This window comes from Miniopterus schreibersii, assembly GCF_964146895.1.
Source record: "Miniopterus schreibersii genome assembly, chromosome: 3".
In the NCBI taxonomy this organism is placed as follows: Eukaryota; Metazoa; Chordata; class Mammalia; order Chiroptera; family Miniopteridae; genus Miniopterus; species Miniopterus schreibersii.
Window position 1 is genome coordinate 23,280,139 of NC_138103.1, and position 25,151 is coordinate 23,305,289.

General features: G+C 39.3%; 1 protein-coding gene across 4 annotated transcripts in view; it reads left to right on the forward strand.

Moving 5' to 3' along the window:
* The first annotated feature begins 266 nt into the window (after window positions 1-266).
* Window positions 267-25,151, forward strand: part of VKORC1L1 (vitamin K epoxide reductase complex subunit 1 like 1) — a 69,658-nt gene continuing 44,773 nt past the window's right edge. For 2 of the 4 annotated variants that reach the window (XR_013998460.1, XM_081132609.1), the window contains exon 1: window positions 272-540. Coding sequence is in view for 3 of the 4 variants with exons in the window: in XM_081132609.1 (XP_080988735.1) it covers window positions 347-540 (194 nt within the window). In the remaining variant the exon portion in view is untranslated. Of the gene's footprint in view, window positions 541-25,151 lie in introns of all 4 variants that reach the window. The other 2 variants (XM_081132611.1, XM_081132610.1) reach the window with 2 other exon arrangements.

Sequence of the window (25,151 nt, forward strand, 5' to 3'; positions counted from 1 at the left end):
CGCTGCGCGCGCCGCGCCGCCTCAGTCTCCGCCCGGCGGCCGGGCCTCCCGTGCGGTTGCGCGCTCCGCTCCTCCCTCTGCGCCCGCGCGCGCCTTACCGCCTCGCTGGGCTCCCTCCTTTTGGGGCGGTTGGGCCGCGCGCCTGTGGGGGCGGGGCCCGGAGGAGGCGGTCGAGCCAATGGGGCGCGGCGGCGGCGGCGGCGGTGGCGGCGGCCGCGGCGGCGGTGGCGGTAGCGGCGGCGGCTGGGTCGGGCCCCGACGGGCGGCGGCTGCTGAGGTGGTGGCGGAGGGAGGCGGCGGCGGCGGCGGCGAAGGAGGAGGCGGCGGCGGCGGAGGAGGGGGGAAGATGGCGGCGCCCGTCCTGCTGAGAGTGTCGGTGCCGCGGTGGGAGCGGGTGGCCCGGTATGCAGTGTGCGCCGCCGGGATCCTGCTCTCCATCTACGCCTACCACGTGGAGCGGGAGAAGGAGCGGGACCCCGAGCACCGGGCCCTCTGCGACCTGGGGCCCTGGGTGAAGTGCTCTGCCGCCCTTGCCTCCAGGTAGCCTGGTTGGGGGAAGCGAGCCGGGAACGGCCGAACGGGGCGAGGGCGGAGGCTGGGGGTGGGGAGCGCGCGGCGGGAGCTCGGGCCTGGGGGTCGGTGGGGACCGGGCCGCCCAGACACTCAGGGCGGGCCGTTGGGGGTGGGGGGTGGGGGGCGGTGGCCAGGGGCTCGGGTCCGGGGGACGGCCCAAGAGCAGGCCGCCGGGGCGGAGGTGGTGGGGCCGCGAGACCGGCGAGGAGGGATGAGGTGGCAGAGTGAGCCGGGAGGCCGGAGCGGACCGGGAGCAGTTGGGCAGGCTGGAGCCGGGCTAGGAAGGAGCGAGAGGGGTTCGCGGAGGGTGGGTCCTAGCTGACTTGACAGATTTCCTCATTGTCGCCGGGGGAGGCGAGTCAGGGCTGTAGGACCCTGCGGTGGGGAGCCGTGCAGTCAGAGTTCCCCCGTGGTCTGGGATCGCTGCACTCCAAGGCTGTGCGGCCGGCATGGGCTCAGGGGTTGCATTTCCCACTGTCTTCCCGGTGATAGGACAGGTGTTTCCGTGGTCAGGCCTCTTTGTACTCTGTAGCGCTAATGAGAATTTGCAGACTTACTGAGCCGGTGACATTTGCGGGCAAACACGAATTTGACCCTACTCTGGAAGAAGATACCAGCACTTAACATATCTGATTTCTTGGATTCCCCCTCGTATATTTCAGTGTGCCTGGGACGGGGAAATGATCTGAGTTTGGGTCTAGTTTAAGCTTAATTTGAGTACAGTATGAGTGTGTCGTGTGTAGTAATGTTTTGGGTATAGAGGTGACTTTTAAACGTTGTTGATTAGTATAATGGGTTTGCCACAGAAGATTAAAAGTTATATTTGTTTTGCTGATGCTAGGTTTTTAAAATGTAGTTGATTTATCCGTTACATTTTGTTTTCTGCATTAGACTTACAAACTTCATCTATTTAATGGAGATACAGAAATTTGTAAATTAAAGTGGCTTAAGTGTGATTTATAGGCCCAATTTTCTTTTGGAAGTAGGTAGAATAAACATCATTAAAAGTTTTTATTTTGTTTAAGTGAAAAAGACTTAAAATAAAAGCAGGTTATTGGAAACCTCAGATAGTTTTTTAAATTTAACAAGTATTGATTGCCATTTAGCAGTAGCATTTAAAAATGTGACTATTTTAGGAAAAGAAAGTTTTGAGCTGAGTTTTGAGTGACTAGGATTGAAAATAAAGGATGAGTAAAGTTAACTGATGAAAAGAATCGTGAGGAATGTCCTCTAGCAGAATCCAGTGTTAATTCACATGACTTGCTGAAACTCACTTTATTCCCATTTCTCAATCCTTAAGTGTCCTAATTCAAACAGAATGAAGTAGTAGTTGATGAGAGGATCATGAGTGTGTGTGCATATGTGTGTAAAGTCCTCTACTCTTTAAGGAGGTATCACTGTCTAAGGGAGTAGTTCCCAGACTTTTGGATTTCAAAAGAAATACACACCCCCCCGCAATTGGGACACTAATAGAGTTCACAGTTTTTGTCCTGCCAGGTATCGCCAATAAAAACAGAAACAGTAATTCACACCACTATTTACTGTCACCATCATTTCATTTTAAAAAAGGATATTTTAATCCAATTTGAAAGAACAGAATCTCAGAATAAAAGCCCCTTAAATGGAATCACTTAGCTTTATTAAAGTTTACTTCTTATTTGTCCTCATTTTAATATAAATTAGTAAAAACTGTGACAGACCTGTACTAGCCTGCCAGCCGACATTAAATAACCCCCGATGGGTTTCTAGCTCAGCCACTTGTTAGACTGTGGTCTCAAGCTAGTCACTTATCTTTATGGAGCCTCAGTTGTTTCATATGTTAAATGGGAGTATTAAAATGTGCTTTACCAGATGAATGGTAGGATTAAAGGTGATGCATGGTATCAATACCTGGAATAAAGCTTGTACTCAGTCATAGATGTTAATCATTGATTGGAGGTGTTTTTTGTAATGTCTGATAATAAACACCTGTAAGTAGTATAAGTTGTTTAAGGTTTAGTTGCTTATGTATTTTAAATGTAAATTGTTTTAGTGTTTATTGCTGACTCCATAGCAGAGTATAAAGACTTAAAGTCTATTTAAAACTATTTTAAAAGTGTGGCAAGAGAAACAAAATAATGTGCAGAATATTTGTTATAGGTATTTCCTGTAAATTACATTAGACCCCTTATAAGAAAGGTTTCATTGTAAAAATAGTACAAATGATCTCAAAAGATTAATAGGCTTGACAGTTCTGCAGTTCTTAAAACAGTAATAATAGCATCTGAAAACCATCAAATCCTCAAAAAGCTGCCTTATTCTGCAAAATGTTGGATTAGTACCTCTCACCTGTCTTTAAAAAAAATTAGTACCGTGTATTTACTATCCCCCCTTCCCATTGAGATCATACATTTTTAGAATTTGTCCAGTTGCCCAAGGTAACACAGTTAGTGGCAGGTTGGGGCTAGAAGTTTGGCTTCCAGAGTATTGTTTAGAGTCTCCCCCTGCCTCCATTTTTTTCAGTTAAATTCTTATATAGGTAATATATTCATTGCTTCCAATTCAAAAGATACTAAAGTGTATACAGGGAGCAGACTCCTTCAAATCTCTTTCCCTATACGTTCAATTCTCCCTCTCCATAAGCAGACATGAAACTTTCCAGTGCCATTTTATGCATATACAAGTGTAAATATGGTATATTATTCTCCCCATTTTATAAATATAGAATTATATATTTCTCATCTGTACCTTATTCTGATCTGTACCTTATTTTCGCTAGCATTTCCATCACCACTATACTATTAAGTACTTATTTACATTCATATTTGGTGTAATGTTAATAATTGCTAGTATGGAAAAAAAAATTTGTTCCAGTAGTATTTTTCAATAATTAAATTTTTCTAAAATAACAGTTGACGTACAATATTATATTAGTTTCAGGTATACAATATAGTTACTAGACATTTATATAACTTAGGAAGTGGTCACCCGATAAGTCTAGTACTGATCTGACACTATACATAGTTATTCCAATATTATTGACTGACTATATATCCTGTGCTGTACTTTACATCCCCTTTATTGTTTTTGTAACTGCCAGTTTGTACTTCTTAATCACTATCCTTTTTTCACCCAACCACTCAACCCCCACCCCTCTGGCAACCATCAGTTTGTTCTCTGTATCTATGAGTCTATTTCTGTTTCTATTCTGCTTGTTCATTTATTTTGTTTTTTAGATTCCACATGTAAGTGAAATCATATGGTATTTGTCTTTCTCTGTCTGACTTATTTCACTTAGGATAATTCCCTCTAGGTCCATTCATATTGTTGCAGATGGCAAGATTTCTTTTTTTTTTTTTAATATATCTTTATTGATTTCAGAGAGAGGAAGGGAATGGGAGAGAGAGAGAAAACATCAATGATGAGAAAATCATAGATCGGCTGCCTCCTGCACACCCCCTACTGGGGATCAAGTGTGCAACCCTGGCCTGTGCCCTGACTGGGAATCGAACCGAGATCTCTTGGATCATAGGTCGATGCTCAACTGCTGAGCCATGCCAGCCAGGCAGATTTCTTTCTTTCTTTCTTTCTTTCTTTCTTTCTTTCTTTCTTTCTTTCTTTCTTTCTTTCTTTCTTTCTTTCTTTCTTTCTTTCTTTCTTTCTTTCTTTCTCTCTCTCTCTCTTTCTCTCTTTCTCTCTTTCTCTCTTTCTTTCTCTCTCTCTCTCTCTCTCTCTCTCTCTCTCTTTCTCTCTCTCTCTCTCTCTCTCTCTCTCTCTCCCTCTCCCCTTCCTTCCTTCCTTCCTTCCTTCCTTCCTTCCTTCCTTCCTTCCTTCCTTCCTTCCTTCCTTCCTTCCTTCTTTCTTCTTTCTTTTCTTTCTTTCTTTCGGCTGAGTAATATTCCATTGTATATGCAGAGTAGGACAAAAGGAGGTTTACAGTTGTGACTACACAGAACATAGTTTATTCTTGTATTATTATTTATTAATGTATTGTTTTCTATCTGAACAACTGTAAACCTACTTTTGCCCCACCTTGTATGTATCACATCTTTATCCATTTGTTTCTCAGTGAACTCTTGGGTTGCTTCCATACCTTGGCTGTTGTAAGTAATGCTATAGTGAACATAAGGGATGCACACATCATTTTGAATTAGTGTTTTGGATGTCTTCAGATCAATACCCAGAAATGGAATTTCTGGGTCATATGGTAGTTCTATTTTTAATTTTTTGAGGAACTTCCATACTTCTTTCCATAGGGGCTGCACCAGTTTATAATCTCATCAGCAGTGCATGAGTGTTCCCTTTTCTCCATGTCCTCACCAACACTTGTTTGTTGATTTGTTGATGGCAGACATTCTGACAGGTGTGAGGTGATATCTCATTGTGGTGTTAATCTGCATTTCCCTGATAATTGGTGATGTTGAGCATCTTTTCACATGTCTATTGGCCGTCTGTATGTTGTCTTTGGAGAAATGTCTATGTAGGTCCTCTGCCCATTTTTAAATCGGATTGTGTGGGGTTTTTTTGGGTGTTAAGGTATTCAAGTTGGCCCTGGCCAGTGTGGCTCAGTTGATTGAGCATCAACCCATGCACTGAAGGGTTGCTGGTTCAGTTCCCAGGCAGGGCACGTGCCCGGGTTGTGGGTTTGGTCCTTGGGGTGTGTAGGGAGGCAACCTATAGATGTTTTTCTCTCACATCGATCTCTCCCTCACTCTCCCTTTCTTTCTCTCCCTCTGCCCCCTTTCCCTCCCTCTCCCTCCAAAATCAATAAAAACATATTTTTAAAAAAGTTGTATGAGTTGCTTATGTTTTGAATATTAGCCCCCTTATCAGATGTATCATTGGCAAATATTTTCTTCCATTTAGTAGGTTGTCTTCATTTTCTTAATGGTATCCTTTGCTGTACAAAAATTGTTCAGTTTGATATAGTCCTATTTGTTTATATTTTCTTTTGTTTCCCATGCTTAAGGAGACATTCACAAAAATATTTTAAGAGTGATGCCAGAGAGTTTTCTAGTAGTTTTGACTAAGATGAATTGAATAAATAAAATATGGATTCTTAAGTTATCATTGTTTCTTGGTATAGAAATTTCAGAAGCAGTATGAACAAAGAGTTGAAGAGGAAGAGATAACAAAGAGTATTAGAGATAATACTAAAATAATGCTTACTGCATTCTAAATTCTTTACATATATTAGTGTTTTTCTCATAATGGTCCTGTGCAGCACTTTTATCACCATTTTACAGATGACAAAACTGAGTTACACAGCATGTAAATGAAATATACATTAGATAATATAGTAGTAGAGTCCTGATTCAAACCCAGGCAGTCTGGCTCAAGAGTCCAAGCTGTTTAAATTATATTTAGGTCTAATATTGATATAGTGATACCCATATCAGCCAAATTTTTAAAAATATGCAAACATCGCCCTGGCCGGTGTTGCTCAGTGGTTAGAGCATTGACTGATGCACAGAAGGGTCGTGGGTTGGATTCTTGGTCAAGGGCATGTTCCTGGGTTGTAGATTTGCACATCTGTTTGCCAAAACACCTGGTTTGTATTATAGCTTTTACATGTTTAGAGCAAGGACATTGTTATGAAGGCCTGGTATGCAGGGAGTAAGTTCCTGAGTGTTTACCTTCTAACCCTAAACTTAGGGAGATGTGGCATTTGTAACATCTAGTTAGAGAACAAATATGTAGTGGGGTTAGTTGTCTGGAAGACTTAACAGAATAGTAAAGGGAAGAAAGATAAAGTGGATCTAGGCCTGTGGAGTGCAGGGGGGAGGGAAAAATGAGTTAGTTTGAATTTGTACTACGGTAGGGTAGCCCTTTCTGAGAGAAGTGTTGAGTCATATGACCTATTGCACAGAGACGGGAGTTGGGCCTGGGGTATGGTGCTGGCTAAATCACTATGCAGAACTAGGATAATTTAAGAGGGATTCATTTCCTTGATGATTCAGAACTTTAGGGAACAGCATGTGGAAAAGCAGAAAATGGTGACCATTTTGGGGGATATCAGGTGGTCATATTTGAATGTAACAGATCCATCTGGGTTGGGAAAGCAGTGGAATCTATAGTTTGCCCAGAAAAATGCAGAACCAGGTATTCTTATAAGCCACATGTTCTTAAAAACACAGGTAAGACTTACAAGCAGTGAGCCTTGGGTTTCTCTTCTATATAGTATTTGTACTAGATTGCACTACACTTGTACTAGGTTATCAGTTTTTAAGGTTTGTTACCCAGAGTCCTAGTTCTGTGGCAGTACACGAGAGATTTCATAAGCATTAGTTTCCCATTTTAACATTTTAAACTTTAAAACTATACTCTCAGATGCATATTGTGCTAAATTTTAACACATTCGAGACCACAAGTTTGTACTGCTAGATTATCTCAAAGGAGTTATGTTAGGTTGGAGAAAAAAGCCAATCTTTTAAAAGAATTTTTTTGTTAATCCTCACCCAAGGATATTTTTTCTGTTGAATTTTAGAGGGAGTGGAAGGGAGGGAGGGAGAGGGGACAGAGAGAGAGAAACATCCATGTGAGAGAGAGACATGGATAGGTTGCCTCCCGTACTTGCCCTGATAAGGACTGGAGATCAAACCTGCAGCCTAGGTACATGCCATTGACTGGGAATCAACCCTTGACCCTTCCTTGTTCAGGCTGATGCTCTAACCACTGAGCACACCTGCCAGGGCTGAAAAGGTGCCAATCTTAAGTTTACTTGATGTATGATTACATTTATATAACATCAAAATAAAATTGTAGAGATGGAAAACAAACTAGTGGTCACCAGGAATGGGGGAAGAGGTGGTGTGGTTATGGAGATAGTATGAAGGAAACTTGTGTTTCATTTGTGGTTACTTGAAGCTACAAGTGTTATAAAATTTTGTGGAACTACAGATGAATGCATGTAAAACTGGTGAAATTTAAGTAAACTCTGAATTGTACAGGGTCAGTTTTCTGGTTGTGTTATTGTACTAGACTTATGCAAGATGTTACCGTTGGGGAAGGTTAGGTGAAGGGTGCTTGGGACCTTCCTGTGATTTGTAATTATTTTAAAATAAAAAGTAAAAAGGCAACAACAAAAGAAAGCACAATGTAGTTAGAGTACTGGAGGGAAATTGAGCAAAAGTAAAAGTTAAAATTATCCATAATGCCAACACCCAGTATAGCAATCCTTGCTATAGTGTTTCTTGCTTTCTTTGTGCATATACTTGAATTTTAAACAATTCTATTGATTAGAAAGATTGTAGCTTTATATTGGTATTTTAAAAATTCAGGCCAGTACTTGTTTGCCAATGTAAAATTATATAAACAAATTCAGTGCTATAAAACTCTCACTACATTATGAAACAACATGTGACTGACATGCATAATATCTTGATGTCATGGTTAGTGTATATTTTAAGATTTTGATTTTCCCCCCAAAATACTTGTGTATTACCAAGTATTCTCATTTCTTAATTTTATTAGAGACTTAACTTAGAATTGTTTTACTTTATTACACCTGAACAGGTATAATAAAACTATTAGATAGCATTTATGTACTATATTTTATTTTATTTTTTAAAAATATATCTTTATTGATTTCAGAGAGAGGAAAGGAGAGGGGGAGAGAGATAGAAACATCAGTGATGAGAGAGTCATTGATTGGGTGCTTCCCGCACACCTCCAACTGGGGATGGAGCTGGCAACCCAGGCATGTGCCCTGACTGGGAATGGAACCCCGATCACCTGGATCCTAGGTCGATGCTCAACCGCTGAGCCACGCCCAGCCGGGCTGTACTATTTTTTAAAAACACAATCCTCTTATTGCAATTGCTAATATCCGTGAATCAGGTTTTTCTTGATACTGTATAATCAAAACAAAAGTAATTTGACTGCTGCAATCATCCATAATTTAAAGTTTGTGTTCATCAGAAGAGCTTCATTGTAAATGTTAAAATTTTGAGGTTTTAAAATACACTGATAGAATAAAATACTGCTTTAATCTGTTTCTCATTTTGCAGATTTACATAAAATTTCATTTAGAAAACATTCTTTTGCTAAAGAAATATTTTTTAAGCCATGTATTATGATCTATAGTTTCTTTAGTTACTAACAAAAGGAAGGAATTTCAAGGATGCTGTTGTTGCTATTGTCTGATTATTCACCTTTTTAAAAACAATCATTGTAGCCCTAGCTAGTTTGGCTCAGTGGTTAGAGCATTGACCTGCGGATTGAAGGTTCCCAGGTTCGATTCCGGCCAAGGACACATACCTTGGTTGCAGGCTCAATCGCTGTTCCCGGTTGGGGCTCGTACAGGGGGCAACCAGTCAGTGTGTCTCTCACATCAATGTTTCTCTCTCTCTCTCCCCCTTTCACTCTCTCTGAAAAGCAATGGAAAAAAATATCCTTGGGTGAGGATTAAACGATAAATAAATGTTAAAAAACAAACAATCATTTTATTTGAGAAGTAAAATAGTGGAAGATCCAAGACAAAATAGAAATTAAAGTTGAGTGTACTCAACTCCACACTGTTTTGGTTTTTTGTGTTTTTTTAAAATATATCTTTACTGATTTCAGAGAGAGGAAGGGAGAGAGAGAGAGAAACATCAATGATAAGAGTCATAATTTACCGCTGCCTCCTGCACACCCCCAACTGGCAATTGAGCCCGCAATCTGGGCATGTGCCCTGACTGGGAATCGAACCACGATCTCCTGGATACTAGGTCGATGCTCAACCGCTGAACCATGCTCAGCTGGGCTGACACTGTGTTTTAAGAGTTTTATTTATTTCCTCCTGTGCATTGTGCTAAGACTAGAGCTAGAGTACCTGGGTTGAAATCTTGGCTCTATAACTTGATCTCTCTTGTTTCAGTTCCTCTATAAAATGAGGAAAATAATAGTGTCTAACTCAGGATTACTGTGAATATAAAGTGCACCATTGTACTGATACCTATAAGCAATTTACCTCAGTGCCTGTCAAAAAAGTTCTCATAAAACTTACTTGTTATTTTAAAACAAGGTTGAGCCTGGCCAGAGTGGCTAAGTCAGCTGAGCATCATCCTATGCACAGAGTGCCAGTTGATTCCTGGTCAGGGAACGTACCTGGGTTGCAGGTTCTATCCCTGGTTGGGGCACGTACAGAAGACAAGTGATTGATGTTTCTCTCTCACATCAATGTTTCTCTCTCTTCCTTTCTCTAAATGCCCTCAGGTGAGGATTATAAAACACAAAAAAATGGTTGAGATTATACTGTATGTATTTCATATCTTTTCCCTTCATTTAGCGTGTCACAACTATTTTCTCATGTCATAACTCCACCAGTAATGTAACAGAATGTCAGGTGTCCTGTATCCTTGCCACTATTGGGCATTCTCAATTTTTTAGACCTTTATCAATTTGATATATGAAAATGTCATCTCATTGTTTTGCATTTTCGCCCCAAGCATAAGAAAGGTTTAATGTTTTTCACATTTTTAACCGTTTGCATTTCTTCTCTTGAGCCTTGCTTGTATATATCTTAGAAATGTTTATATTGATATATGGACAAATGCTTTATATATTTAAAGGATGTGAATATCATATGTTTGTTGTTAATATTTTTGCCATTTTGTTTTATTTTTGCCGAGTTTAGGTATTTTTTAAGTATATAAAAATTGATTATTTTCTTAATTTTTTTCATAGGTTTTAAGTTTACAAAGGCATTTCTCATTCTGATATCAGATGAATGTCTATAATTTTTTTGTTTTGAAAAAAATCCCTTAATCTAGAATGTAGTTTATTAAGTGTTAGATGAGTCTGTAACCTGATTTTTGTATAGACATATGTTTAATATTTCTTCTGGATATTACCTATTTATACCTTCACCTTGTCCCCCTTCTGGATGGTTTGTCTTTTTTTCTCTTACTGGTTAGCAGGAGGATTTTGGATATCACAGTAGTTAATCCTTTGTTATGTGTGTTATACATAGATTCTCACTTGCCTTTTAATTTTGTTTATGGTATCTTTATTCATATAGTTTAAATTTTAAATCATTTAAAATTTTTCAATTACAATTGACATACAATATTATATTAGTTTTAGGTATACACCCCAATGATTAGACATTATATAACTTACTAAATTGTCATCCTGTTAAATCTTGTACTGATCTGACACCATACATAATTATTAGAATAGCACTGACTATATTCCCTATGCTGTACTTAAAAAAAATTTATCTTTACTGTTGAAAGTATTACAGATATCCCCCCTTTATATCCCCATTGATCACCTCCACCCTGCATCTGCCACCCCCCAGGCCTTCACAACACTATTGTCTGTGTCCATGGGTTATGCATATATGCATTTAAGTTATTTGGTTAATCTCTCCCAACCCACTCCCCCACCTTCCCACTGAGATTCATCAGTCTGTTACCTGCATCTATGTCTCTGGATCTGTTTTGTTCCTCAGTCTATTTTGTTTATTAGATTCCACATATGAGTGAGATCGTGTAAAACAGAATCAGGAAGAATCAGAAAACCTGAATAGGCTAATAACAATTGATGAAATCGAAGCAGTAATTAAAAAACTCTTAGCAAACAAAAGCTCTGGTCCAGACAACTTCCAGGAGAGCTTTCTAATTCTTTGAGTTGTAGGGTTAGGTAGTTTACCAAAAATTTTTCTTAATTTTTGAGGTAGGCCTGCAGTGCTATGAACTTCCGTCTTAGGACTGCTTTCACTGTGACCCATAGATTCTGAGTTGTCGTGTGTTCGTTTTCATTTGTTTCTAGGGAGTTTTTGGTTTCTTTCTTGATGTTATTGGCAACCAAATCATTGTGTAATAACATGTTATTTAGCCTCCATATGTTTGAATGTTTTTGAGTATTTTTACTGTAGTTCATTACTAATTTCATGCCCTTATGATCTGAGAGGCTTGATGTAATTTCATTTTTTTTGAACTTGTAGAGAGTTGTCTTGTGTCCTAACATATGTGGTCTGTCTTTGAGAATGACCCATGCGCACTTGAGAGGAATGTATATTCTGCAGCTTTGGGGTGCAGTGTTCTATAAATATCATTTAAATCCATCTGATCTAGTGTGCCATTTAGTCACTGTTTCTTTGTTGACTTTTTGTCTGGAAGATCTATCCAGTGAAGTCAGTGGGGTGTTAAAGTCCCCGACTATGACTCTATTGCTGTTGATCTCTCCCTTAAAGTCCTTAATGTTATTATTGATGGGTCCTTATTTATTGCCATTTTAATTTTTTATACCTGTTTCTCTCTCATTATTATTACAGCAGTCCCTATAACTGTTCTTGCAATGCTTCTATTTCTACTTTATTTTTTTTAAAAAAATATATCTTTATTGATTTCAAAGAGAGGAAACGAGAGAGAGAGAGAGAGAGAGAGAGAAACATCAATGATGAGAGTCATTGATCGGATGCCTCCTGCATGCCCCCAATTGGGGATCGAGCCCGCAACCCGGGCATGTGCCCTGACTGGGAATTGAACCCTGATCACCTGGATCCTAGGTCAACCCTCAACTGCTGAGCCACACCTGGCCGGGCTATTTCTTCTTTTAATTACAACAATCCCTTTAACATTTCCTGCAGTGCTGGTTTGGTGGTGATAAACTCCTTTAGCCTTTTCTTGTCTGGGAAGCTCTTTATTTCACCATCTGTTTTGAATGACAACCTTGCAGGATAGAGTAATCTTGGTTTCAGATCCTTGCTTTGCATTCCCTTGAATACGTCATGCCATTCCCTTCTGGCCTGTAGAGTTTCTGATGAGAAGTCAGCTGACAGCCTTATGGGAGCTCCTTTGTAGGTAACAGATTGCTTTTCTCTAGCTGCCTTTAATATTCTCTCTTTGTCTTGAACTCTTAGCATTTTAAATATGATGTGCCTGGGCGTGGGCCTCTTTGGGTTCTTCTTCCTTGGGACTCTCTGTGCCTCCTGAACTTGTGTGACTCTTTCCTTCACCAGGTTAGGGAACTTTTCTGCCATTATTTTTTCAAACAGGTTCTCTAACCCTTGTTTACTTTTGACCTCTTCTGGCACTCCTGTGATGTGAATATTGTTACGTTTCATGTTGTCCCACAGCTCCCCTTAGACTATCCTCCTGTTTTTTCATTGTTTTTTCTTTTTGGATCTCTGATTGAGTGGTTTTTTCCAACCCTGTCTTGTAATTCATTGATTCGATCCTCAGCTTCCTCTAATCTGCTGTTTATTCCTTCCAATGTATTCTTTATTTCTGCTTTGTCATCCTTAATTTCCTTCATAGTTTCCATATCTTTTTTCATGCTGTTGAGCATCCTTACAATCAGTATTCTGAACTCTGTATCTGATAGATTGCTCATCTCTGTTTCATTTAGCTCTTTTTCTGGATACTTCTCTTGTTCTTTCATTTGGGGCTTTTTCTTTTTTTTTTTTTTTGTCTCCCCATGTTGGCTGCCTATTTGGGCTTGTTTCTATGTATTAGGTAGGCCTGCTAGGACTCTCAGTCTTTTTGGACGGTCTCTGGTGCTGGCCAATGTCAGATGCAGTTTGTGACTGGCGCTGAGTACCCTGTTTGGGGCTATCAACAACCCTCGGCTTGAGGTCTCCTCTGCTGGGGCTGGGTGCAGTTGGAACAGGACCAAGATGCACACCAAAGTCTGCTTTTCCAAGGCCAGGGTCCAGAAGCGGATCAGGCAAAGATTCAAAGCACTCTGAGGTCTGCCTTCTGCCTGCAGGCTGGTTAATCTGATTCTGTTAATGAGCCTCAAGCTGTAGAAACTCTTCTGGGTAGGGGGAGAGGTTTTCCAGCAGGGTTGGGCAATTGCTTCCTTCTGCCCCAGGCAAAAGCAGCAAATTGTCTGCCTGAGAAAGATGTCCTCTGCAGTATGGGGAATGACTGAGCACAGGAATCCAGAGGGGTGCCCTCTGAGCTCTATCTCTAGAGCCCAGAACCCTAGATTCTCCTCACACAGCTCCAGTCCACTCTGCCCTCCTCCTGCTGGAGTCCAATGTGCGTGGCTGCACACAAAACTTTAGGGTTCCTGCATTTTTAGCCATCTCTCCCTGGCAGACAGAAACCAGGCTGCTTTTCACAGCCAGATGTTATGTGGGCACCTTTCTTAGTTCTGGTGCTCTTGACTGGGAAGCCCAGCCTGGGGTTTAGGCCCTAGAGTCCTCAGTGGGAACCCCCCACAGCTGAGATATCCCTCTGGACCTTTAGCTGCTGCCTGTCGGAGCCCAGCCGGCCCTCTCGTGCCTCTGCACTTTGTACCAGTTTCTGTGTGGTCTCCACTTTTCCTTCTTGGTTATGAGGGTGCTCTGCAGCTCGTCTTCAGTTGCAGTTGATTATTCAGGATGGTATTTCTGTATTTTAGTTGTAATTCCACTTTGGTCCTGGGAGAATGTCTGTGTAGCTTCCACTCAGTTGACCACTATCTTTAATCTCCCGAGGTTCCCAGTGCTGTACTTTACATTCCTATGACTGTTTTGCAACAACCAGTTTGTACTTCATCCCTTTACTTTTTTCACCCATCTCCCCAAACCCTCTCCCATCTGGCAACCATCAAAATGTTCTCTGTATCTATGAGTCTGTTTCTGTTCTGCTTGTTTATTTTGTTTTTAGATTGAATTATTGATAGATACACATTTATTGTCATTTTATTGTTAATGTTTTTTATCATTTTTCTTCTTAAAGAAGACCCCTTAACATTTTATGTAATACTGGTTTGGTAGTGATGAACTCCTTTATCATTTTCTTGTCTGGGAAGCTCTGTATCTGTCCTTCGATTCTAAATGATAGCTTTGCTGGGTAGAGTAATCTTAGTTGTAGGTTCTTGCTGTTCATCACTTAGAATATTTCTTGCCACTCCCTTCTGGCCTGCAAAGTTTCTGTTGAGAAATCAGCTGACAGTCTTATGGGAGCTCCCTTATAGGTAACTATAACTGCTTTTCTCTTGCTGCTTATACAATTCTCTCTTCGTCTTTAACCTTTTGCATTTTAATTATGATGTGTGTTGGTGTGGACCTCTTTGGGCTCATCATCTTTGGGATTCTCTGTGCATCCTGGACTTGTATGTCTATTTCTTTCAACAGGTTAGAGAAGTTTTTTGTCATTATTTTTTCAAATAGGTTTTCAGTTTCTTGGGCTCGCTCTCCTTCTTCTGGCATCCCTAGGATGTAAATGTTGGTATGCTTGAAGTTGTCTCAGAGGCTGCTTACATTATTGTCATATTTTTAGATTCTTTTTTCTTTTTGCTGTTCTGATTGGGTGTTTTTTGCTTCCTTATATTCCAAATCACTGATTTCCCTGTAAATTAGTCTTAATGTCAATTAGTGTATCCTTCATTCTGGCTGATTTTTTTTTTTATGGTTTCTATATCCTTTTTCATGCTCTTGAAGTTCTCACTAAGTTTCCTGAGCATCCTTATAACCATTGTTTTGAACTCTATCTGGTAGTTTGCTTGCTTCCATTTCATTTTGTTCTTTTCCTGGAGATTTCTTCTGTTCTTTCCTTTGAGACCTGTTTCTTTGTCTCCACATTTTGTCTTCTTCCCTATGTTTGTATTAGGTAGAGCTGCTATGTGTTCTGGAATTGGTAGAGTGGCCTTGTGTAGTAGGTGTCCTATAGGGCCTAATAGCGCAGTCTCCCCAGTCACCCGAGCTGGGCACTCGAGGTATGCTCCTGTCTGTGCTGTGTGCACTGTCCTGTTGTAGTCGAGCTTTGATTGCTCTTGGTGTCATTGGGAGGGATTGACCCCCAGGCTGATCGGTTGGGAGAACCTGCTGTGACTACAGCAGAGGAGCTGCTGTGCAGGGTTGATCCTACAGAGCAGGACTTGCTTCAGTGGAGCTTTGGTGGTCACTGAGTCCACCCCTTGAGTGTGTTGCTCTTTGAGGTGTTAGGGTTGTAATCTGGTGTGGTCTGAAGCTGTCCTAGCTCTGGCACCTCCTGGGAGTTGCAAGGCCAGCCATTGCTTGTGCCTTGCCTCAGGCTACAAGGCATAAGCTATAGAGCTATCTGCAGATGGCTGCTACTTGTGCTGGGCTTGGAGGTACCCAGGAGAGGCCAAGCTGCAAAATAAGGCCAGCTGCTGCTAGTGTTAGGCATGGGGCCACTGAGCAAGAGTCATGGGTATGCAGAGGCCAGATGCTGCTTGTTTGAAAGATTTTAAGAAAGTTAAAGCATAAGGCAAGAGAGGCCATTTTTATGGAAAAGCCACTGGGAGCAGCTTGGGTGGGCCCACAGATTGGGTGGGATGGGGTCGCAGGGAATCACTAGGGTGGTGTGAGCAGTGTGAGCCAGTTTGATGGAGACTCAGACATGGAACCTGCGTGCTGGCTCTGTGGAGGATGGGGTCTCAGATAAGGAACAATGGCCTCTGCCAGCACTTTTGTGTGGCATAAAGCTGCCCCCCCCCCCCCAGCAGCTCTGTGATGCCAGAGAATTCAGTTTCTTTCCATATGTCCCTGGTTCCTTTCAAGCTGCTGAACCAGTTCTGGAGATCTGAGGGAATGAGTCCAAGTAAGTCTTTGCTTGGACCCTTTAGGATGAACTGCCTGGAACCCCAGTCCCCCACTTCCACCCCACCCCTGTCTTACTTAGCTACCATCCCCACTAGTATTTATTTATTTATTTATTTATTTATTTACTTATTTATTTTTAAATATATCTTTATTGATTTCAGAGAGAGGAAGGGAGAGAGAGAGATAGAAACATCAATGATGAGAGAGTCATTGATCGGCTGCAGCCCGCAACCCGGGCATTGTGCCCTTACCGCGAATCGAACCCTGATCGCCTGGATCCTAGGTTGATGCTCAACTGCTGAGCCATGCCCGGCTGGGCCCCACTGGTTTTTATAATCAGAAGTTATGGGGACTTCTCTTTTAGTTCTGGAACCCTGGACTGGGAGGCCTGATGTTGCGCTGGGAACCCTTGCTCCTCAGGGGGGACCTTTATAGCCAAGATACCCCTCTCAATTTTAAACTGCCATATGTGGGTGTGGGACCAGCTGGTTCCTGTCGCTGCCTCACCTATCAGTCTTTTTTTTTTTAATATATCTTTATTGATTTCAGACAGAGGAAAGGAGAGGGAGAGAGAGAGAGACAGAAACATCAATGATGAGAGAATCATTGATCGAGCCCACAACCCAGGCATGTGCCCTGACCAGGAATCGAACCCCGACTCCTGGATCCTAGGTCGACGCTCAACCGCTGAGCCACGCCCAGCTGGGCTCCTATCAGTCTTGATGTGGCTTCTTCTTTAAATCCCTAGTTGTAGGACTTTCATTCAGCTAGATTTCAGGTGGTTCTGAATAATGGTGGTTCGGCAGTTTAGTTGTAATTTTGATATTGTCGTGGGAGGATTTGAGTACTGCATTTACCTATGCTGCCATCTTGACACCATATCGTTTAAACATGTGGTTCCATCTTTGACTTATTTGTAGCTTTTTTTAAAAATTATTATTATTATTTTTAATATATATATATTTTATAGATTTCAGAGAGAGAAAGGGAGAGGGAGAGAGAAACATCAATGATGAGAGAGAGTCATTGATTGGCTGCCTCCTGCACACCCCTGCTGGGAATCGAGTCTGCAACCCAGGCATGTGCCCTAACCAGGAATTGAACTGAGATCTCCTGGATCATAGGTCAGTGCTCAACTGCTGAACCATGCCAGCCAGGCTGTTTTTTGTGTGTGTGTTTTTTCAATCTTGTGCAAAATCTAACATTCCAATTTTTTAAAAACACTCATATTTTGTTTGAAATTTTTTTTTTATATTTGACTCTTTTAATTAGTGTTGAATTTACTTTTGCATCTGGGGTGAGGTAGGGATTGTACATTTTTTCCTAAATTGATAGGTTTTTGCCTATTTCCATTTATTGACTTGTTCATATTTGAAATTCCATAAGCATTTCTTTATATACCAAGGACCTGTTTCTGGATTCTCAGTTCTGTGGCATTGATAATATTTGTTTATGTTTCTACACAATTTCATTACCACAGTTCCATTCTCCCCTGTGTCTTTGTATATTAAGTTTGTTATCTGATAGAGCAAATATCCTCATTTTCAAAAATATTCTGGCTATTTTCATGCATTTACTGTTCCAGGTGAATTTTAAAATTTATTTTAATGAGCTCTAAAAATCCCATGAGATTTTGGTTAGAATTGTACTGAATTTATAGATGAATTTTGGAAAGAGTCAATCTTCCCTCAAATATTCCCATTAAGGATCAAAAATATTGTATCTTTCTATTTATTTTGGAGCTGCTAATCTGATACCACTTAAATGTAGAGGCCTGTTGTGGTTTTGTTTTTATGTGTGATTTATGTAGTGCTAGATATTGAGAAATTTTATGATGGTATTCCAGTTGGGGATTAGAGGAATATTAGAATTCTCTTCAGGTAACAGCCATTATTTTCAATTCTTTAGAGTCCCTGAGGGAGATATGTGCATTAAATATTTGTACTGACAAATGAAAAACCCAAATGCTTTGCATTTTATTCTTGACTAGGACTTGGGTTCCAAACTCTTAAGACAAAAGGCTAGAATGAGCCCAGTTGTTCATGTGGAGATGCCCTTTTTAAAATGTAGTTAAGCTTAATTTGTTTCAAACAGGCCATGAAATGGACCCCCTACACCTCTCCAGTTCTCAAACACAGCTAGATCTTTCCTTGCGATGGGAGCAAAGCTTGCTCTAGCTCATTCCTATCAGTGCTCAGGGCCATATAACCAGAGAGAAACCATTTACTCTGGCTGACTGCTAATCTGGCCTTGTCCACTTCCCTCAGGCCTTTCTTGCCCAAATAGTTAGTTTGGCCCTGGCTCTCACTTGGAGAAGAAAAAATCCTTTCTTGAAGGATTCTCATACCACGTCAGTCACAGGGAAGAAGCAGAAAAGTAAGCCGGTGGCTGTGTGCTGATTTTAGTGGTGATTCTACCCAGTAGCACACAGTTCAATAAGTACTTTCAAATCTGTCCTCTTCAGTTTGAGTGAAAGAGAAAGAAGACTGAGAGGGATTTTGATTTCTCACTTCTCAAGATTACAAAAACTTTCAGCCATTCTCAGAAACATTCTCTCTTGAGTTGTTGCTTGTCTCAAATCAACAAGAAAGAGGTGGAGTAAAAACTGGCTTGTTGAGTATTGCACATAACTCATATCCTTTCTTAACTATGCATCAACCTGCAGTGAGTGACTTATTACTCATGAGATGTACTCTTCCCTTGCTTAGTGGTTCATGACAGGTTCTTGATTTTCCTCCTACCACTTTGTTCCTTCTCAATTTTCTTTACTGGCATATCCTCCTGTAGCTGCCCATTAATTGTTGATGTACCTGGGATCAGCCCTACACTCTCTTATCAGTCTTCTTTTCTAGACACTCATATCCATGTTGATGGCTTCACTTATGGATGACTCCAAAATTTATATTCAAGCCTGGATCTCTCCTTTTAGCTCTAGTTCTGCATATTTAATTGCCTGCTGGATATTTCTATTTGGATGTCTCAAAAGTACTATAAATTTAACATATTTAAGATGCTGTTTTCTATCTCAGTGAAAGGCATAACCCCCCAAGGAGTTGTGCAAGTGGGAAACATGGGAGTTGTCCTTGGTGGTTTCTCAACCCTTCCCTCTCCCACCAAATCCAACCAGTCACCAGTTCCAGTGGATTTTTTTAAACCTCTTTTGTTCTGATTTAAACATACATACAGAAAAGTCATTGAGCTTTGAATCTCCCCCCCAATAATAATTACAAAGCATAATCCTTGCAACCAACATTCAGGTCATCAAATAGGTGATTGTCAGGGCTCCAGAAAGCCCTCCTTAAACTCTCTTCTCCTTTTCAAGAGTAACCTGTGCCTTGAATTTTATGATAATCATTTTCTTATTTTTCTACCTAAGGTTGCATCTAAACTTGGTAGTTTAGTTTTGCCTACTTTTCCAACTTTATATAAATGGAATCATGTAGTTTGTGTCTTTTACTCTGGCTACTTTCACTCAGCATTATTTTTTGAAATTTATTCATGTGTTATGGAGCTGCAGTTTTCATTGCTGAATATTATATGAATATATCACAGTTGATTCATTCTCTTTTTGGATGGACATTTAAATTGTTTTCACTTTGCAGCAATTATGAATAAGGCTGCTCTGAACATTTTTGTGTATCTTCAATTTTTGTTGGTAATGCCAGACTGTTTTCCAAAGTGGTTGCACTAGTTTAGATTCCTGCCAATAGTGTACTATAAGAATTCCTGTTGCCCAGCTGGCATGGCTCAGAGGTTGAGCATTGACCCATGGATCAAGAGATCACAGTTCAATTCCCAGTCAGGGCATATGCCAGTAGCGGACGTGCAGGAGGCAGCCGATCATTGATTCCTTCTCATCATTGATGTTTCTCTCTCTCTCTCCCCCTCTCCCTTCTCTCTGAAATCATATTTAAAAAAAAAAAAAAAGATTGTCTTTAATAACAAAAACTTTAAAAAAAATAAGAAAAAGAAAGAAAAAAAGAACTTTTTCTGCCTCTGCCAAGCATTAGAATTGTCAATTTGTTAAATTTTATTGACCTTCTGATATATATGTAATGGATTTTTGTGTGTAATTGAGGTATATTTTCATATACAATGCAATGCAAAAACCTTAAAATGTATAGATTTGAAGACTTCTTTACATGTACCATTACCCAGATGAAGATACAGAACATTTCCATCACTCCAGAAAGTTCTCTCATGCTCCTTTCTAGACAGAAGCTGTTATTCTGACATACTATTTTGACTTCTACCACTGTAAATTTGTTTTGCCTAGTTTTGGACTTCATGACTATGGGCTCATAACAGCATGTGCTCTTTTGTGTCTGGTTTCTTTTGCCCAGCATAATTGTTTTGTTTGTTTGTTTTTGCAGTTCATCCAAGTTGGTTTCATCATTTATTTATTTATTGCTTAGTTCCATTGTGTGATTATCATTTTCCTTTGACTATTTCTAGGTTTTGGCTATTGTGAATTAAGCTGCTGTAAACAGTGCCATGCATGTATATACATAAATATATACAAACAGACATACTCAACTTCTCTTGGGTATATATTGAGGAGTGGATTTTTGGGTCATAGTGTAGGTGTTTAGTTTTATTTGAAACTACAGGAGAATTTCCCAAAATGGTTGTACTGTTTAACACTCCTCTTTGGTTTTAATTTGCATTTCTCTGTTTACTAGTGGCGTTGAGCAGCCTTTCATATATTTATTGGCCTTTGAAAGGTTTACTAAGGTCTCATTGAAGTCTTTTGCTCATTTTCCTACCTGGTATTCTGTGTTTGTCTTACTCATTTGTATTTCAGACATCCTTTTCCACTGTGGCTGGCTTTACCTTTCATTTTCTTAAAGGTATCTTTTGATTAACAGAATTTCTTAACTTTAATGAAGGTAAATATGTCAAATGTTTTTCTTTATAATTAGAACATTTTGTATCCTGGTGATGAAGATATATTCTATGTGGAGTTTTTAATGGTGTGAGATGGGTCAATTTTTTTCCTACATGACTATCCAGCTATTGTGGCACTACCACTTATTGAAAAGACCATTCTCCCCTTCTTTTTTTACTTGATTTCAGAGAGAGTAAGGGAGAGGGAGAGAGAGCTAGAGATATCAATGATGAGAGAGAGTTAGTGATTGGCTTCCTCCTGCATGGCCCCTACTGGGGATGGAACCTGCAACCCAGACATGTTCCTTGACTGGGAATCGAACAGCAATCTCCTGGTTCATAGGTCGATGCTCAACCGCTGAGCCACGCCAGCCACACCCATTCTCCCCTTCTCTGTAGAGTCACTTTACTCATGTATCAGCTGATTTCATATTTACAAGGATTTGTCTGGGCTCCCTATTCCATTCTTCTGTTTGTCCATCCATGTGCCAGTGTACCACTGTCTTTACTTCAGTAGTTCTCCTGAGACACTTTTAGAGAGTCTTTGAGGTCAAAACTATTTTCATAGTGATAATCAGATGTTACTTGCCTTATTTACTCTCATTCTCTCATGAGTTTGTGATAGGTTTCCAGAGGCTGCATGACATGTGATACTGAAACAGATGGAATATAGAAACACATGTGAGAATCCAGCTGTCTCCTGTTAAGCTAGATATTAAAGAGATTTACAAAAATGTAAAACAGTGCCACTCTTCTAAATTTTTTTGTCTTGAAAAATAGTTATTTTCATAATAAATGTTATTTCTGTTAGCATGTAATTGGTTTCTTGTTATTTTTAAGTGAATAAAAAAAAATTCAAAATTTTCTGTTTTAATTTGGAATGTGATAAATATAATAGATAAACTCACATAAACTAAAGCTCTTTAGATCTAGTCTCATTAATTTGTAGGAGCTTAAGAATTACTACTTTTATAAATATTGATATCCACTAAATAATAAGTCTTGATTATTTTTGACCTGTTGAATTTGCATACACATTTTAGAATCAGCTTGTGAGGTTCCACAATACCCTGTTAGGATTTTGATTGGAATTGCACTGAAAAAGTTTAGGGATAATTGAAGTCTTTATATCGATGAATCTTCCAGTTTATGAACATTATTTCTTCATGTGTTTTGGTCTTTAATTTTTTCTCAATAATATCTTACAGATTTCTAAATAGAGGTTTTGTCCATCTTCTTAACAGAATTTTTGAAGGAAAAAAAAGATCCACATAGAAATAAATTTAATAAAAAAATGAAAGGTATCTCTGAAGAATATAGTGAAACTTTACTGAGGGACATAAAAGAATTGAAATGCTGAAATATAATTTGTTCTTGGATAGGGTGACTCACATTGGAAAGATAGCAGTGTTCCCTTTAAATTGCTATATTTCATATTATTAGATGAACTTTTGCATTTTTTCAGTTCTAAAATTCAGTTATGACTTAAAATGTGTGGCATCTTCCAATCACTTCTGGCCATATGGTAGTGGTTAAGAAATTTTAGGAACATAACCAATTTATTTCACTTATTTTCCTTTCATTATAAGCACAACTCGTATGTGATATAAAGACGAAGTAGTGTTTAAGTCTAAAAGAAAAGAGCTCCTTCAGTAAGCTTAAAATAAAAATCCTCAGTCAGAGGCAGCATTATGTCATAGTATGGCAATGTCTTTTTTTAGTGCTATGTAAAAATCTACATCTTACATTAAGGGTATCTTGAAGTTGATAAAATGTAATCTGTAAATTCAGTGTAATCCCAATTAATATCTCAACAGGCTTTTAAAAACTTGATTCTAACATTTATATGAAAGAACAAAAGTGGAATTTTAAATAAAAATTATGAAAATCAATATTCATGAAGGGAGATTAGTGCCATTAAAGTCAAGTGACTTTAGTGTATTAAAGTCAAGTAGTTAAGAGCATCAGAGTAGACAGGTTATCGCGGAACAGAATTGAGTATGTTGAAGTAGCCTCATTTATAGAAATGTTATTTGTGATAAAGATGAAAACAATTCTTCAATAAATAGTACTGGGTCAGTTGAGTAGCCATTTAGGAAAAAAGAAAGCTAGCTTGCTATTTCACTTAAAAAAACCTTTTATTGAGATGCAGTTTGCAGGAAAGTACACATATTTTAAGGATCCACCTCAGTATTATGTATATATCCACAAAGTATCCACCACGTAGATCAAGATATGGACAATCTCCATCACCCCCAAATTCTTCCTGTGCTCTTCCCAGTCAATACCTTCTCCTCCAATGGTAACCACTTTTCTAACCTCCATCCATAGATTAGTTTTACCTCTTTTTGGTCTTCAAATAAATTGAATCATATAGTAAGTCTTCTTTTGTGTCTAGCTTTTTTTGCTTAGTATGTTTGTGACATTTATTTAGGTTGCATATAGTAGTTGTGTGTTTTTTATTGTGTAGTATGTTTTGTTAATATGCCATACTTTATTCAACTGTTGATGGAAATTTTAGTTGTTTATATTTTTTTGGCTAAAATGAATAAAACTGCTAAGAACATTGTATGTTTGGTGAGTATAAGTACATATTTTCTGTCAGAATTGAGTGGAACTGCTGGGTCATAGGATATTTGTATGTTTAATTTTAGTATGTAATGCCAAACAGTTTTCCAGAGTGACTGTACCAGCTAACACTTCTACCAGCAATGCATGAGAGTTTCAGTTGCTCTAGGTTTTACAAACTCCAAAACCATAAAGAAAAAAAGTGATGAGTTTGCATAAAGACAGACTAAACCAATGCAAGGCAAAAACTAGCATACATAAAGTTGAAACTAAAGATAAACTGAGATTTGCCATGCATCATTTTCAAGGAGTTATTTTCCTTTAAAATGCGTGTTGCTTTTATGGATTTTTTTTTTTTTTTTCTTAAGAGAGAGAGGAAAGGAGAGGGAGAGAGAGAAACATAAATGATGAGAGTCATTGATTGGCTGCCTCCTGCACACCCCTACTGGAGATTGAGCCGGCAACCCAGGCACGTGCCCGGACTGGGAGTCGCACCTTGACCTCCTGGTTCATAGGTCGACGCTCAACCATTGAATCACATTGGCCAGGCTCAAGGAGCTAATTTCTGTTAAAGAAAAACCCAGGAGTCCTTTTAAATCAATATGGAAAAGACAACAACTTAATAGACGACTGGGCACAAGACAATAAAAGACAGTTGAGCCCTAGCCAGTTTGGCTGTGGATAGAGCGTCAACCCGTAGACTGAAAGGTCCTGGGTTCGATCCCGGCAAAGGGCACATACCTCAGTTCCAGGCTTGATCCCCGGCCCTGGTCAGTGCATGTGTGGAAGGCAGCCAATTGATGTGTCTCTCTCACACTGATATTTCTCTCTCTCTCTGTCCCTTCCACTCTCTCTGAAAAGCAATGGAAAAAAATATCCTCACGTGAGGATTAAAAAAGAATGAAAAAAAGACAGTTGAAAGTAAAGACCAATAGTTCAACAGGAAATAATTCTCAATTTCAGTCATAAGAGAAAAGCAAATTGAAGCTATATTGAAAGCACTTTAATGTATCAGACTGGCAAAGATCAAACAGTTTAACTTGGCTAAGATGTAGAGAAACAGCTACTTCGATATAGTAATGGTAGGATTCTAAACAATGGAGAGCAACTTGATAATATACATTATAATTAAGAATGCACATAGCTCAAGAGTAGTATGGACAAATATATTGTGATGTATTTACACAATGTAATATTAAACAGAACAAAGAATGAATTAATTACAATTTACACCCAATATAAATGATTCTTACACATAATGTTGAGTAAAAGAGCCAGACACAAACATGTAAGTTCTAAAACAGATAAAATTAACAGTGTTAGAAGTCAGGGTAGTATTATCGTTGGGGGAGCTCACTGAAAAGGAACAGGAGAGGCTTTAGAGGGCTTGTAATGTTTTATAACTTGATTTGGGTCCTGGTTACATGGTTGCATTTACATTGGGAACATTTATCAAGCTATAAACTTAGTATTTGTGGATTTTTGAATGTATGCTATACTTCAATGACAATTTTTAAGTAAAAATAGTGTGTATACGCACAGTCATAAAGAATGCACATATGCTTTGTTTTAACAATTCCCTTCTATGCTTGTAAACACACATACATATATGTATACACTTGTATATGTGGAGGTTAAATAGTATGAAGACATTCAT